The 16,115-nt window shown below is 38.0% G+C and overlaps 2 protein-coding genes across 6 annotated transcripts in view; both read right to left on the reverse strand.

The window, feature by feature from the left end:
• Positions 1 to 3,782: 3,782 nt before the first annotated feature.
• On the reverse strand, positions 3,783 to 9,469 carry LOC105835544 (tropomyosin-1). The gene is made up of 7 exons (XM_012678943.3): positions 9,287 to 9,469; positions 6,470 to 6,757; positions 4,977 to 5,110; positions 4,721 to 4,909; positions 4,552 to 4,627; positions 4,272 to 4,404; positions 3,783 to 4,189 (listed from the first exon to the last, which is right to left on the reverse strand). Exons 2-7 carry the CDS (start codon positions 6,707 to 6,709, stop codon positions 4,107 to 4,109), a joined length of 855 nt encoding a protein of 284 aa, XP_012534397.1. The 5' UTR covers positions 6,710 to 6,757; positions 9,287 to 9,469; the 3' UTR covers positions 3,783 to 4,106.
• Positions 9,470 to 9,855: 386 nt separating this feature from the next.
• Positions 9,856 to 16,115, reverse strand: part of LOC105835543 (potassium voltage-gated channel subfamily H member 8) — a 33,354-nt gene continuing 27,094 nt past the window's right edge. For 3 of the 5 annotated variants that reach the window (XM_012678940.3, XM_012678941.3, XM_012678938.3), the window contains exons 15-16: positions 15,296 to 15,680; positions 9,856 to 13,736 (exon numbers count right to left, since the gene is read on the reverse strand). In XM_012678940.3, the coding sequence (XP_012534394.1) occupies positions 13,531 to 13,736; positions 15,296 to 15,680 (591 nt within the window). In that variant the 3' untranslated portion in view covers positions 9,856 to 13,530. The remainder of the gene's footprint in view (positions 13,737 to 15,295; positions 15,681 to 16,115) is intronic. The other 2 variants (XM_012678939.3, XM_012678942.3) reach the window with 1 other exon arrangement.

The following is a 16,115-nucleotide window of genomic DNA, read 5'->3' on the forward strand; positions in this document are numbered from 1 at the left end:
AAATTCTATCTGAAATGGTCTCAATATAAAATTTTCTATACACAAATTATTCCATTAAATTATATTAATAGAACATACTACTAAATTTTTCAAGATCAATTATGATTTGTAATCTATTATAAATTTTAAAACCAAAATTAAAATGCTGTAATACGTCACGTCAATTTACTTTTTGTCTATCTTTGCTAGCGTTTTCCTTTTTGAACTAAAGTGAATTTTGCATTAATTAATATTGAATTAGGATTACTTATGACATCTCTATCATCTTATAGATCATTTTTGATTTTTATTTTGTGTTAAAAAATGTATATAGTACAACGATGTAATCTTGTATAGTATCATAGACGAGTCATAATGTTACGTGCAATTAATACATTATCTAATCTAATGTTTTGATACTATACAAGAATAAATATATGTATATTGAATAAAATTAAGGCACTATGTATACTTCTTTCTCTTTGTGGTACGTTAAGAATGTTTACAGAGAGAGAGGATGAAATATATCACGCGTTTACATAGTTGTATTTAAAAAAAAGTATGCCGTTGCTATATGAATTAAATGTATATATGGTGCGTGTACGTGTGTGTAAGTATGTTGTGTACGCTTGTCGATCGAAATACTCAATGTTATGTCATTCTGCATGCATTGTCGTAACAAAACACGAATAAATGAAAGAGTGTCTTTTCAAATGATATCGCATCGAATGTCTTCGGAATCTTTCAACTTATTTTTCTTTTATGATAACACACGTTTTATTTTCTATTTTTATGCGTTTGTGTGGACATTCATAAAAGTCTATTCGTATTTATATTGCTAATCACATTTCTTATTCGAGAATAATTAATACTATGATTAATATTGGTATGTAAAAGACTTCTTATTTTAGAAGATATTAGGATTTTAAGAGTTCTTGTTTTTTAATGTTTCCATCCAAAGAACATGTACGTTCATATAGATCTATATCCCGAAAAATTTTACAACTTATTGGAGAATGATGTTTATATTATAACGTGAGGAATAATATTGTGAGGCGTTAAAGTGAAATCAATTACATATTATTATATCTCTGATCACGCTCATAAATTGATAATAAACGCGATTTTTTTGCCATATTGCCTGTGCTAGTAAACTAGCTCAGTATATATACTTATGACCAATAGATATTACAAAATATCACGATTTAATTAGACATTTGTGATTGATTTAACCGATACATTATTATTAAATGTATATGTTATTATTAATCTTCCTTTTTTTAACTCCATTTTTTATCGTTGTCGCATGATTGGCATTAAAAAAGTATAAATATTTTTGGGGCATTTTGGTGAGTGTATTAATTATACATTCGATACGTATATTCGCTATGACGACACATTAAAGTGCTTTCTTCATGTAATCAAATAAGGTATTTTTTACATTACAGTCGAAAGAGGACAGATGAAACGATAAGATTTAGACATAATGGTTTTAGATGTCTTTTTTAAAGTAAATTTTTTGTTAGAATTTTTTGTAAATGGCATTTTTTATCAATGTTAGTATATTGAATCAAGTTTAAGTCGTACAAATCGAAAAAAATCTATGTCATGTTATAGAGCATCCATATGGATATAAGATTTGTAATCTATTCGAAAAATTCATAAATGCTTATGAATTAAAACGTACACGCGTTCTTATCGTGGTGATATGCAGGCCAATACATTGCTATGCAATGATTACGCAATCTTTTTCTGCTTTATGATTATCACTTTATTTACTCGCGTGGATTGTAGTCCCTTAAAAGTTCCAAATTTCACTCAACGTAGTGATCATACCTTTCGTGAGTTGAATATTGTATTTCGACAATATTTAATGTTGAATTTTTATCACATTTGAACAGTGATATGCGATGTACGTTAATACTATGTGAAATGCATATGCGTTTGATCTAATCATTATAGCATAATATTTAATTGGATAGTCGCTAGGAGCATTGTATTGCGATTTTGTAAGAATTTCTAGGTCAATGTTATGTAAAGCTCATATAAATGCACAAGTATCATTTCTCACGAGTCTTTATCTACATGTACATAATAGACGAAAGTAGAGCGTACAGAATGAGAAATGCTCGAGACGGTACAATACAAATTACTGCTCGATTTATATCCCATTTGATGATATACGTTCTATGTACATTTATTAAATATATGAAAAAATAATAAATGTCTTGAGAACAGTCTAAATGCTTTTTAACACCTACAGCTGTACGAAATATTATTTACTTAATATCATGTTGGTTTCTCAAATTGTGCCATGCATAAATAGAAATATCCCTGCAAAGAGATTGTCATTAAAAAATCTTGAACTGCAAATATTTTATAAATTCGCAAACTTAGAATTAATTTATTATTAATTATTATTAATTTATTATTGATTATTAAAAATGCTAGATTTATTGTGCTTTACGTATGATTTTCTTTTGTACTAGGAAGATATGAGAGGAAGCATTCTTGCGAAGAGATTGAAATTTAAAGATTAAAACACTCATTTTAAGAGATTTTTTAAAGAAATTTTTACGCGTTTATATATGAAAGTATTTCGGCTTAATGGATTTTCTCTTTTAAGTTATTTAAATAGTTATTTAAGAAATAAAGCTCAAAACTGCTTGATTTATATTTGCTCGTTTGATGGTATACGTTCTATGTACATTTATTAAATATATGAAAAAATAATAAATGTCTTATAAAAATAATTTAAATACTTTTTAACACCTGTAGACCTGCAAAATCCATCATTGGCTTATTATTAAAAGTTTTTCAAATTGTACTATGCCGGATAAAAACAGTATTCCTGGAAAAAAATGTAATTAAAAAATCGAGATGTTATTTTAAGAACTACTTTGCGAAATCAAATTTAAATAAAATATTTTAAATTTTTAAATAATTTATGTACAAATTTATGTATAAATTGTCTTTATATGAAGAGAATAAGGTAATGATTCCTGTGAATGGGGCATCTCGAGGATTAAAAAACATCTATTTTAAGAATTTCTTCTCAAGTCATGTATTTACAATGCTAAAAATCCGAAGTCGAACGAAATCTCGAACGAAAAGAAAATTGATTAATTTAACAATCAATCGCATTGATCGAGTACTTAACAATTGGAAGCAATTGATTGAATTGTTTAAATTGTTAACGCTTTAGTTGAAAAGTAATATAACGCGATATATGGAAGTATTTCCACTTGTTGATTCTTCTTTCTCGAATTGATAATTTAAGGGATCGAGATAAAAAATCGAAACTATCAATTTGAAAGCTCAAATAACTAATTTTATTGTAAAGTTTTAGTCAACCTGCGAGTGAAATCTACATTATGACCGAATTCTTAGAGTTGTCTTTGAAATTTAATATCTTAAGTATTTCTAAAGCGTTCAAACAATTTTAAAAAACGATATTGAAAACTTTTATTGCCGTCATTCCATAAAACAAAACAAACAATAAAAACAATTGAGATTAATTATAAATAAAACATGTAGAGAGGACCCAAGGGGATCCTTCTTAGACATCTAATGGTCATCTAAATTAAAATAGACATCTAAACATAAATTAAATTCTCATAGTAAATTCAAAATTTTTAACTTACAGCAGCCAAAGACTTATGTTTTATTTTTAATTCATTTAAAGGCATTTATTTTTTAAATTCTCACGTAGTGGAAAAGCTAGCTACGCAGAGATATTTTGACTCTATGTTGTTATACAGAACGATATGAAAATATCCCGTATAAAAAAATATCGCTTGATTGTGCGGAACAGAAATGCGCTTTTATTATCCTTTCATTGAATTTGTATTATGTTACTGTTTATTGAATGTCCCTTAATCTTTCGTACAATAATGTAACAGAGTAGAATTAATCACGACTTGGTCACGTCGATAATTCCATTACAATAACAATATTAATTACAAGGGATGTGAGTGTAGTTTGTGTGTCATGTTCAAGGCACAACTTCCTCTCTCCTTTTTGTCAAATAAATCGACATCGAGCTCAGTAATGGTTCGCAAAAACATAGAATGTTGCTTTCCCGACAAGATGATTATTAGGCACAAAATATTATGAGATAAAGTAATCTAATATCCTGCCAATTCGGCGAATGTCGAGTCCATCTCGTCGGCCAACGACTTGTATCTGTCCTTGTTGATGCCCAATTCATCTGAAATGCAAAATAATTTTACTTACTTGCACCGTTCGCGATAAAAAATTATATACCTTTAAGTAAGATATATGGAACTCACCTTCGAGCCTGTCAACCTCCTTCTGGAGCTTCTTGACGGTCTTCTCGGCGAACTCGGCACGGGCTTCGGCCTCCTTCAGTTTGACCGTCAAAGTTTTCAGTTGGCGCTTGAATTCTTCGACTCGTTGATTGGCCTGAAAATTTAGATTAGCTCTTGAAAAACAGAAAGATTAAATTTCTATATAAATTAAAAAAAAAAATAGTTTAACATTTATTAATGATTATTAATCATATTATTAATTATATGTGATATTTACTGTTCTTGAAAATCACATACGTACCTTTTCTTCGGAGACCTCCAAGGATTTCAAGCTGTTACCGACGACCTTCAATTCCTCTTCCAGCTCCATGATCTTGCTACGAGGGAGCAGGAAACAGAGAAGTTTATAGGATTATAACCGAGTTTGTTTTTATTTGTTTTGACATAAAGCCAAATAACCTGGCACTTACGCCTCGCCGGATTTCACCCGGTCCTCCGCGACTTCGAGCTCGTCTTCAACGAAGGCCAGCTTGCGCGACACTTCGTCAGATTTTCCGTCAGCGTCCTCCGCGAGCAGGCGGGCCTCCTTAAGTTGGTTTGTCAGTTGGTCCATCCTCTCCTCATCCTGCTGCGCACGGTTTTCCAATACTTTGCACATACTGCAATTGTATCACATTTCGTAATGTGGCAACACGGACGGACAGATCGATTAAGTCGTACAATTACCGGCTAGACTCGTCGGCGGCCTGCGAAGCTTCGGTCAGCTTAGCGGTCGCGGTATTCAGACGTTCCTCCGAACGCTCGAGGTCCTCCTCGATAAGCTGGACTTTACGATTAAGGGCAGCAACCTCGGATTCAGCCTAGAAAAATCGATTTATTCGTGTAGTATTGTTTTTTATAATTTATTTATACACAGAAAAGAGATTTCTTTAGATTTAATAAAATTGATTAAAAACAAAGCTTTGGAATAATTGAACTGTTTATTTGAAGAAACGAAATACGGTTTGTTTGATTATTTATTAATAGTAGCGTTTGATACAATAAAACAATATTTTCAGCCATTAAAGATAATGTTTCGCATAACATCATGTTGTTTGAGTAAAACCAATAAAAAAGTGAATCCAAATAAATGAAAAAAAAGTATTCAAAGAAATTGTTCTCTCTGTGCATAGCACAAAGTGCGAAACATAACAATAATGATATAAAAGAATTATTGTAATTAGTAATTGATGTTTATTGAACTAAAAAAAAGTTATTAATTTAATTAAATTTTTTAACTTGATTAAATGTCTTTAATTCAATAATTTATGTATTTCAGTCAAATATATAAATACTCGAACTAAAAAAATTTAATAGAGTTCAAAAATTTAATCAAATTAATATTTTTTTCTCAGTGTGGCTACGAATCTAGCTAGTACTAGCCAGTAACCATCAATTGCTAATTACAACTATATCCCGGTAAACAAGGTGACGTTAAATGATATTAGCTTAATAATGTCTTTAAAATGCCAATAAGATGTTGTTTTAAACGTCATCTTGTTTATTGGAATATTAACGAACAACAGACTAATTAAATTTGTTTAAAAATAGAAGAGAAAAGAGTTATAAACCACCATTTTGTTTTATTTAAATAACTCAGTAAATATTTATGTGACATAATTCTGACAGTAAGGTTTAAAGATTAATATTTGACATATTTTTCTAAATAACGTAAAGAATACACACCTATAAAACTTTTGGCTACCTGAAATACTTAATAAATGTAGTTTTTATGACAACGTAATAAACATTTATGACCAGTGGCCATGTTATAACGTCTAAACGTATGTAAAAAAAGTAATTTATACAGTTACCCCCAAAATTCAACACTAAGTATACGAAATATCGTAAATTTCATAATCCCACATCTAATCCATAACTACCTTTCCTTTTCTATTATATTATTCTAATCTAATATGTATAATAATAATAATGTATGACACAAGTAATTTGTCTTATTTTTAAGACGTATTACATGTCGTACATTATTATATTATTAAGTTTGAGAATATGTCAATAAAATTATGAACTATGAGTTGTGGTACTGTAATATAATAATATAATAATATTATGTAATGCTATAATAATATAATAATATATGCTATATGTGTATATAGATATATGAAATGGAATACAAATACAGAAGTACAAAATTATTTATATTAGCTACACAAGCTTACGTTGGTAAGGGATTTTTCGCGGTCTTCAAGATCCTTGTTAGCCTGTTCGAGGGCTTGCTTGTTAGCCTCGAGATCGGCCTCGACTTGAGTTAATTTTTTTGTAAGATCCGCGACTTCTTCGAGGACCTTGTCCGCGCGCATATTCGCCTCCTTCGCCTGCCCCTCGCAGGTATCGGCCTTGTCCATAGCATTGTCCTTCTCAAGCTTCATCGCTTGCATCTTCTTCTTGATGACATCCATGGTGGCGGCTTTGTTTTGCGGACCGTACCAACGAAATTACCGAGTCTGCTGAAAAGCGCAAGCATTCATCTGAAAATTCGTCGTTGTTGACGAATCTATACGTTGGGCCACAGCTCGGGCGACTTTAACGCGACTTTGAGCTTGTGGCCGGTTTTGTCTTCCCGGCTCTCCGAAAATATGCGTGTCGCGCATATGCGCGTAAGGAGCGCGCGCGAAGCCGCCCAAGATTCTGCAAAGCCCATAATTCCGGTAGGTGATCGCAACGCGTAGGCACGAGGAGAAGGCACGCATCAGGGCGTCTACGGAAATAGCATCTACAGCCCGATTCTATAAATATGTGCGGAACGACGGCGGCAGAGCCGCTTCTGACGCCGCGCGCGGCGCAAGAAGAGGCCAAAACGTAACGAGCGTAACCCAGAAGAACGGGCTTTACTTGGCCGCCACCGTCGACCGACATTCGATCTAACCGACGCGTATTAATAGCATTTTACAAAACTTCGGCGAAGTCCTCCTCGCGCGCGAAATTTACGCGCGCGCGCGCGCGCGCGGTTCCAGCCGCTGTCCCGTTCGCGGGTTGGCGTTTTCACGGACAGAAAATTTCTCCGCGCACGCGATCCTCGATCTGCCGTGAAACGTGGCAAGATTAACGCGCAGAAAACGTAATAACAAAATATTCAATGCCACGCGGAATAATATCGCAATTTGCGCAAGAGAATATTATTATGCAAATTCGAATATAAAGGTAATACTGTTTGTGACGCGGAGTAATCAAATCATGTAATCAAATTCATGATCGCGAGGAGGAGATTCAAAACAATGACCAATATGCGCGAGCGACATTAAAGCAGAAATACCGTTAAGAAGATAGTTGCACGGAACAAAATATATAATATGTTATATTATTGATTTTCAATACGTACAGAGAGCTATCACTCAAGTACCCGCTCGTTCTATAAAAGAAGCTTTTCTCCCAACCGAGAACGAAAGAATCAAATTACTTGATAATTCATCTTAGAAAATTTACAGATTGTCCCGTATAAATTTGAAGGGGGAGGGGGGAGGGAAATAATCTCAACAGTGACATTTGATTCCGAGATATTAATAACTCGCTGAGAACCTGATCCGCTGTGATTTACATTTGTCATCCGGGGTGTCAAAGTGATGCAAGATCGTGCGCGTTATATCTGTCGTTGAAAGGACGACAACTTGAATGCATAATTGTATTCGCGTAGAGATATTTCTTCGCGTGCACAATTTTGTCGCTTCCGTTGAGCGAGCCGATAAATTTATCGTGGTTACATAAAGAGAATATTATTAATATCATAGTTAACAAAGTGTAACATAACGAATCAGCGCATGCACGCGCGCGGTTGACAGTTTACAAATGCTACTTACGGCATTGCTTTATGTTAGGCCCGAAAGCAAATTCCTGAAGCGTTAGCAGAGCTGTTATTATTTGGCAGCGGTTAGAAAGCCTCGCAAAGCTGTCCAGACTCCAAGACATTGCGGGTGTCTTCGTGAAACGAATATAGCTTCCTGTAAGAAGTTAAACGTCGTCTCCGTCGTCCAATAAAAAAAAAGGGGGGGGAGGAGGAAAACGTAAAGCGGATCGGACGAACGTACGCGAGCTGAAGCGTATGGACTCGCCGTTAGAGACGCACGTTGGGTAATTGAAGTAGTGCGGAAAGAGCGATTTTGCAAATCCAAAAATTACACAAATTCTGTCAACGTCGAAGGTAATTACGTTGGACGCTCAAACTGCGTGCTAGAATGTCCAAACTTTTTTTTTTTTATAACTCGCCACGCTCGGACATCCGTCGTAATTATATTTCTGATGGCGCAACAAAATTATTTTCGGATCTACGCACAGCTGTAAATTTTTACGTGCTCCACCAAAATCGTTCTTTCCGCGCGGGCGGAGACAAACTGCACAGAGACGGAGCAATTTCGAGCACTGAATAATCCCTCGTCACTGCAATTTACCGCGACATTTTTTTTCCCCGTTTTTTTTTTTTTTTTACAGAGCACTTCGTCCCCTTTGTCGGCACGCGTTTTCGCACATTCTAATGAACACTCGTACTTTAATAAACCGGAGCGCGCGTTCCATCTCGCGCGATACCCCTCTCACTGTTCTCTCACTGCGACGCTCCAGCATCCGGCACAGAGGGTTACAGAATCGTAATAATTGACGACTATACTACTTACGGGCGCCGCTAAATACCGAGTCGCAAAAATTCCAGAGTTAAACCTCCGAGTTGCTGCTGGTTAAATTCGGCACTACATATCGGTCGCATCCGATTTCCATCGATCCTGTTGACGGGCGACGATCCCTGCCTTCGTCGCCTGCTTTCCGCCGTTCTCCACTCGCCAACGTAGAGAGTAGTTTGTTCCCGCATTGCGCTGTCACGGGGGTAAAGCGTAGAAAACAAAGACAGAAAGAGAGAGAGAGAGAGAGAGAGAGAGAGAGAGAAAGAAAGAGAAAAAAATAAAGAAAGTGTAGAGAAGCGAAGCGAAGCGTTTTCACTGCGGGAAAAGCGCGCTGCCGACGACGACGACGACGATATTCGGTGCACTTACCAATACTCGAGCGATCGGAGCAGCGTGAGACGAGTATCTGAGCGGAGAGCCCGAAAAGCCGTCGGGCGGAAAGCGCGCGCGGCGGAAGGACGACGCGTGTCACGTCGCTCCGGGGTGGGGATCCCAAAAATGGCCCGCCGCGAGCCCCCCGTAACACGTTTATTTTCTGCTCCCGTGCGCACCTTCCGTCCGTCTTCGCTGGAGAGCGCGTCGCACGTCGTCGGGACCCAGCATCAGCGGTCCAGCGCATCTGCGGCGGCTCTCGCGAGAGGGTGGACGGAAAAGTGGACGTAGCACTGTACACTCTCCCCGGAGGAAGAATGTCTGCCTGCGGTTTTCAGGTTCTCCCCCTCGGCCGCTTTGTTAATTCAATCGGATTTCCACGCGCTTTCCCCGCGAGACTTGTCGACTGCAAAGTTTAACACGGCTCTTTCGGTCTCCTTTGTAGATAGGAAAAAAGCATATGCGTTCTTTTCCCGCGAGTTGCGCAAATAAATAATTATATTTCAGGATGAAACTGTGAGAGGAGAGTATTTGCTCATCGCAGAAATGTACTCGCAGACAGCGTGTTGTTTATGATTATTTTTCATTTATTATTATTATTATTGTTATTATTATTATTATTATTATTATTCATAACCCATTTGTTGAACAAAGAATGCCACTTATAAGCACATTGTACAAGTATTTAAAAATATTTACAAACGTTCAGATATATATTTTTATAAGGATTAACGTCGTAGAAGAAATATCTGTCTCTCTCTCTCTCTCTCTTTCTCCTTCTCTCCCCCTCCATCGTATTTCCCGCTCTATTTCCGCTTCGCGTCTTTCTCTCGGCGAATCATTTTCTTTATAGAGATTTCTCTTCGCCTCGCCATTCATTCACTTGCCGCCAGACATTTATCATCGTGAAAAAAATAAATCTTTATTTTAAGGCCGTCATTTGAAGTTCCCTAGCTAGTTCCGTCGATAAAATGTACAATGAGAAACACGACTGCGCAGAGATTGCAGAGAATTTGGATAATCTCTCGGCTACACACGTAAATTTGCGGCTTATTCCTGTACGCGCGTACGTAGGTGTTACGCGCGTATGTGTGTAGTACACGTATAGTGATTCTGGGTTAACCCCTTACGGCACAGCACCGCCGAATACGATTACACGCGTCGATACAAGACCGGATGATGGCTTATCAATATTTATATTGCATTCGTGGATTTTATCGCGTCATTCCGCGCGGCGGGGCGCGACCGCCTCGGTGCTTCCGAGACTCGGAATCCCGCGTATTATTGCCGATAGAAAACGTTAAATTCTATATTTCTCCTTTAAAGAGGTAGAATAATCTATTTTTACACACCGCTGACACACTTGTTTTGCGTGTGCACGCACCCTTTTACGACGCGGCGGCGATATATGCGACTACGCGCGGTAAGGGATTAACGTGTACGGCAGCGTCGCCGTGTTAACGCCTTGTTTCTTTGTACGTTCAACCGGCTGATCAAAAATACTCTTAAAGATATATATATATATTTCAAAGAGGTCCTTGACTTCGAGCAGATAATTAGGAAGAGAATCGTTCTATTACTTGTTTGTGCTTATCGACCTTAATTACAATAGAATCCAGGAGGGGACGGTGCTACTTAACTTTTCGCAGTCCCGTTTAAGGAGTGTAAAAAGGTAGAAGTGTGGTGGAGAGTCATGAAGAGGGTGTCGGATAAATACCTTGTAGTATACCTAGCTTGAATTATAATGCGAGGAGCATAGAAATAGTATAACAAAATATATGAAATATTTATAAAACAGCTCTCCCTCTAACGGTATTTGTGAAAAACATCTCGAATCTCTCCGCGCCGACAACGCGCCCAATTTCAAAGTAATTACTTCCCCCCCCCCCCCGCGATCGGTGTCTTCCCACGCGCGTTTGCCGCATGATGAATCGGGAATGTAAGGTACCCTTCAAATCCTATATTAAAGTTTTGGAAACTTCGTTCCTAAAAACTCTATTAAATAGAGTTTCTAAAAAATAATATTATTTTTAAAAATTCTACAAAATAGAGTTTTCCTCAAGATAAAACGAAACTTTATTCACAGGCGTTTGCCTTTCTATGTTATTTGCGGAAGGGATCGAGTTTGGAATTTTTATGATTTCTGCACGCGGCACGCCGAATTTTTCACAAATAACGATGGAAGAAGCTTGAACGAACGTAGTCGTGCATGGCCAAAGCCGTGCCTTATCACATATTTTCAACGTCACTTTCCCTATAATATATGTACATGTCTGAATTATAATCTAAGAAGTACTTATACCTAGGTAAGACAGATTCTCGTGACACAGCTCACGATGGACACACATTCTCGACTCGAAGCTTACTTTATGCCGCGAGACAGACGTGTCGAGTCACTTCCAAACCGTCATCGTCATCGTCATCGTCATCGTCATCGTCACCGTCGTCTCTTCTGGGCGCGAAGACGCCGTTTCGTTATCATCTTTAATATATCTACTCTTAAAGAATATAGTACTACGGATACTCTCTAGATTGGACGTCGACGGTGTACATTGAGATGTGTTGTGTGCACATTTTATTATTGCTACCCTAACTTTCCGAACGGCTCTCGTAACGGCCCCTGTGAAATCTCATGGAATTGCTTCGCGTGAAAAACATATGGAACTGCGCGAAGGCCTGTGTAGCCCTAGCGCGGAGACATGCAACTTAACGTAATAGTAGCGAAGACCCGATGCTCTCCTCAAAAGCTGCGCGCTTACATACGCGCGAATTAATTAATTAAATTTACAGCGTACCGGCTATCTACAAAATTATATTCTAATATTCTAAATATATTTAATGTTAAGTAGAAAACGCGGTTTACGCGGGTGGATGTGGGTTTCTAGAAGTTTTTCAGGACATCGTTACGCAGGTTGGAAACACGACAGAATAATTATAATTCTCCTGGTACTCGGTACTCGGATTGTTTCAAAGCACACGTACGTTTTCAACGTGCGTATTAATTATGGGATTACATATGTAGAGTGAGGCAGACGAGATTCCATTTTATATTCAAGGGATGAATATATTGTTTTGGGAACGAAAGAGCAAAGACGTATAAAGTCAGGGATTATCCTTTGTTTGGCAGTGAGAAATGCCTAGGACAATATACATATATATAATATATATATATATATATATAAATTATAGTATCGCTTAACTCTTGAATGCATAACACTTGAATAAAATTTATTATAAATCGCAAAAGTATCTGAAAAGTCGTATTAAAAAACACTCTCATTGGAATACATTATATGTTATCGATTTGTGTTAAACGATAATGTAATATTACTAAATTATGTATATCGCTGTGCGAGGTATCGTAAATTGGATAGATATTGTAATACACATTATGCATATTAATATCATACTAAAGTTTAAATGTTTTTGCGTATATAATATTTCCTTGCTTCTTTATGCCTCAACAGAATATTGTAAGCATCATTTGCTCTGATATGCATGTTACCTCAGTCTTGATTTATCTCATCCTGCAATCAAAATAATCCACGGGAATGCATTCAAGAGTTAAATATTACAACGAGATCACGAATTGACGTTAACGGCGAAAGGAAACGTAAATGTCAATTTACGAGTAATCCAGTGTCCCGTCGACGGGCGCTTGTTTACGTTAAACGATAAACGTTACGTCACGGGCCTTAATATGCATGTTGCATCTATCAGCTGTGATTTGAAATAACTACTTTTTCATCAATCCCTTCATCCATCGCTTCACCCATTTCCGTTGCGCACCGCGACCAGCGGTGATTCCCAGCAGTTTTCAACCGGCGGTTTTATTTTATCAGAAATTATTCCAATCTGCCCTGCAACATTAAACCGCTGGGGATATTTATCCCCGATGAATGTCCAACAGTTTGACAATATCGTGATTAACCTGCCAATCAAATATTATTGCCTCGAGCCACGTAGCCTTTGAATTATCGCATTGCTCGACTAGCCGGCACCCCAATTCTCGCGAGCCTACGGATTGAAATTTCCCAGGCGATCCCCTCCACAGTGCGCGCGTAAAACTATGTTACCGATCAATTTTTGCGATTCGCGGCTTATTTCCTCTTCGAATCCGGCGCCTCTTCCTTTTCCGTGCTTTGCGTATTTCGTTCGAAACAAAAAAAAAACCTTGTTTTTTTTTTCCGTTCTCCTTAGTTTTATTCGCGCGGGACGCGGGCTCGCGTGAATTGACCAGCTCAGCTGTCGAACGAATCGAACTTCAATGAGCGTGACTCCGGAAGACGTCGTAACGCCTGGTACAGCGACGCGTTGTCGGCGTCGCCGGCGCTGAAGCGGTGCCACAGCTTGTTGTTGTCGGGGTGCCAGGCTGAATTCGGTGGCCTGTACAGTCGGGGAATGTGCCGACCGTCGCGACTAATTCCAAAAACGTAGCTGTCGTTTCCTGAAATCGGTTCAAAGGTAATCTTAACCCTCGGTTATTAGTTTTGGTTTGCGTTGTTACTACCGTGGCATCGGGAGATCTGCAGAGTGTCTTTATCCGATCATCATATTTTAAGCAAACAGTAATGTTTCTTATCTCTTTCTTTTTAATCAAAACGCCAAAACTGACTCAAGCGAACTATATAAATTTTTATTTTGGAAGCGCAAATAGAAAAGAAGTTATGGAGGCACAAAGCAAGGGAGAATTTTTATAGGTAAATTCTGAAAGTTTCCACTGGAATCTCCCAGATCCATGATAGTAACTTAGGGTTAAGACGATCAGCATCCGGCGAAATGGCACCGAGTTTCCACGTCAATCAACGTGGATATAAAGCGAATGATTAATTATCGTTGCAGGATTGACGGAATTTGAAATTAGGTTGATTATATGGAGTCACAGCACCGGTCAATGAACAAATAACAATAACACTAGAACCATTAAATCCAATTAAAATAACAGATTTCAGATTTCTAGATTAAATTACAAAAACTGTTAAAGTAATTTTTGTCGGATTTTTTATTTCCAATTATTTAAATATTAAAGAACTTAAAAATAATAACAGATACTTAAATAGGTTAAAAATAAAAAAAACAAAAAGCTATTAGAAATAGATGTACATTTAATGCCGGTTGTTTTAATGTTAACATACTTAGTTATATTTTCCAGTAAAAATAATATTTTGATGAAATCTGTATGAAGATAAAATGTAAAAGTTATTGATTAATTTGTAAATTATTATTTTGAAGTCTCATTATTTTAATATTCAATCATTTATTGATGATGAGTGCAGTGACTCTATACATGGTAAATAAATGACAGACTTGTCGGGCGTGTCGCGCGTGTCACGACGCGATTACTTTTCCGCATAGAGATATTCTTGCCGAAAGAGAAAATATTCGCTAGGAAAAACACATATGAGCGCATGGCGGGGGAATGTGCCGTGTAGGACGCTAAGGTGAAAGGTATATTCCCCCTTTGTAAGGCATATCCCTTCGGCGATTCAAGTCCGCCACCGCGTAACCCTTCACTTCTTGTGGAAACGTACGTACGAGCACAGGGATGCAGCGCCCACCCTCTCGCGCCGAGGTATCTCTGCATTATCAGAGAAACGTATTTCTCGTGATGAAACCCCTCCTCACAGGCAAGTATTTTCTCCTCGGAAGAATATCCCTATTGCTGAAACGTTGGAAGTGTTCGCGAATTCACGCATGTGTGACTCCGCTCGCCGTGACGAGACGTATCTTCCCCGTAATATATGAGCGTCTTTATCCACGGGGGGAAGGGAAGGGGGAGGGAGGAGGAGGGAACCGCACATTTATTCCCCAAGAAATATTATTTTTCCACGTGTTACGCGCGCGTTATCTCACCTCCGCCGAGAGACTACCCTTCTATCGAACCGATGGAAAATCTTTTTGTGTCAAGCCATTTTTTTAATAAACTCCCGGCATCCCCCTCTGTTTTACGACTCTAACGTAAGCGTTAACAAAAGCTCCCTATATAGCGCCTCGGGGCGAAATTACCTGTAGTCGGAGATTGCGAGGGCGATTGCTGCGGCGAGCCTGCCGAAGGTGATAGGGGTTCGTAGGGCGGCGGCGGGGGCGAGGACGGCGACGGCGTGGGCGACGGCGGTGGTAGCCTGAGAACGATGTCCGGGTCGAGGCCGAGGGCCTTTAAGGCCCTGCGGGGGTTTGCGCGCACCCACGTCTCAAACAGGTCGACCGGCCAATCCGTCTGCGTCGACGCGTCGATCAATCTCTCCGGCGGATTCCAACAAATGGCGTCCGGGGGATGGGACGAGCTCCTCGCGAGGACCCCGCTGCCACGGCTCGCCGCCGGGGTCGGCAAATTCGGGTTACTCTGGGGTGAGCAGGCGAGCATCTGCAGCGCTTGAATGGCGTTGCGCACCTGTCGATTTAACACGCGATTCACTTTAATCTCACGGCTGAACTTGTCTCCAAATAATCCACGGATATTTCGAGTTCGCCAAAATGGAATTGGAAAAGAAAATAGAAACTGGAAATTCAACTCTGCGCCGAGAAAAAAGTGTTTGTTGTTTCTGACTAATAATTGCATGGTAAAATAGTTAGGCCGGAGTTCCACTTTTACAGTTATTACTGCTACAATGTTAGTAATAACGTTATGTGTTTATAGTTCTAGCTATGAAAAAAAAATTTTACTTTTAAAATTGCAATAATTTTAAATATTAATACGGTAAAATGTCAAGAGATAGGGTAGAAAAATAAAACAAATATTTTTATGTAACAAAAACGCAATCACATTAATTATAATAAATATAACTTTTTTTAAATATTCGCTTATAATTTTCACGTGATAATAATA

The sequence above is a fragment of the Monomorium pharaonis genome, chromosome 11 (assembly GCF_013373865.1).
Source record: "Monomorium pharaonis isolate MP-MQ-018 chromosome 11, ASM1337386v2, whole genome shotgun sequence".
Lineage (NCBI taxonomy): Eukaryota > Metazoa > Arthropoda > Insecta > Hymenoptera > Formicidae > Monomorium > Monomorium pharaonis.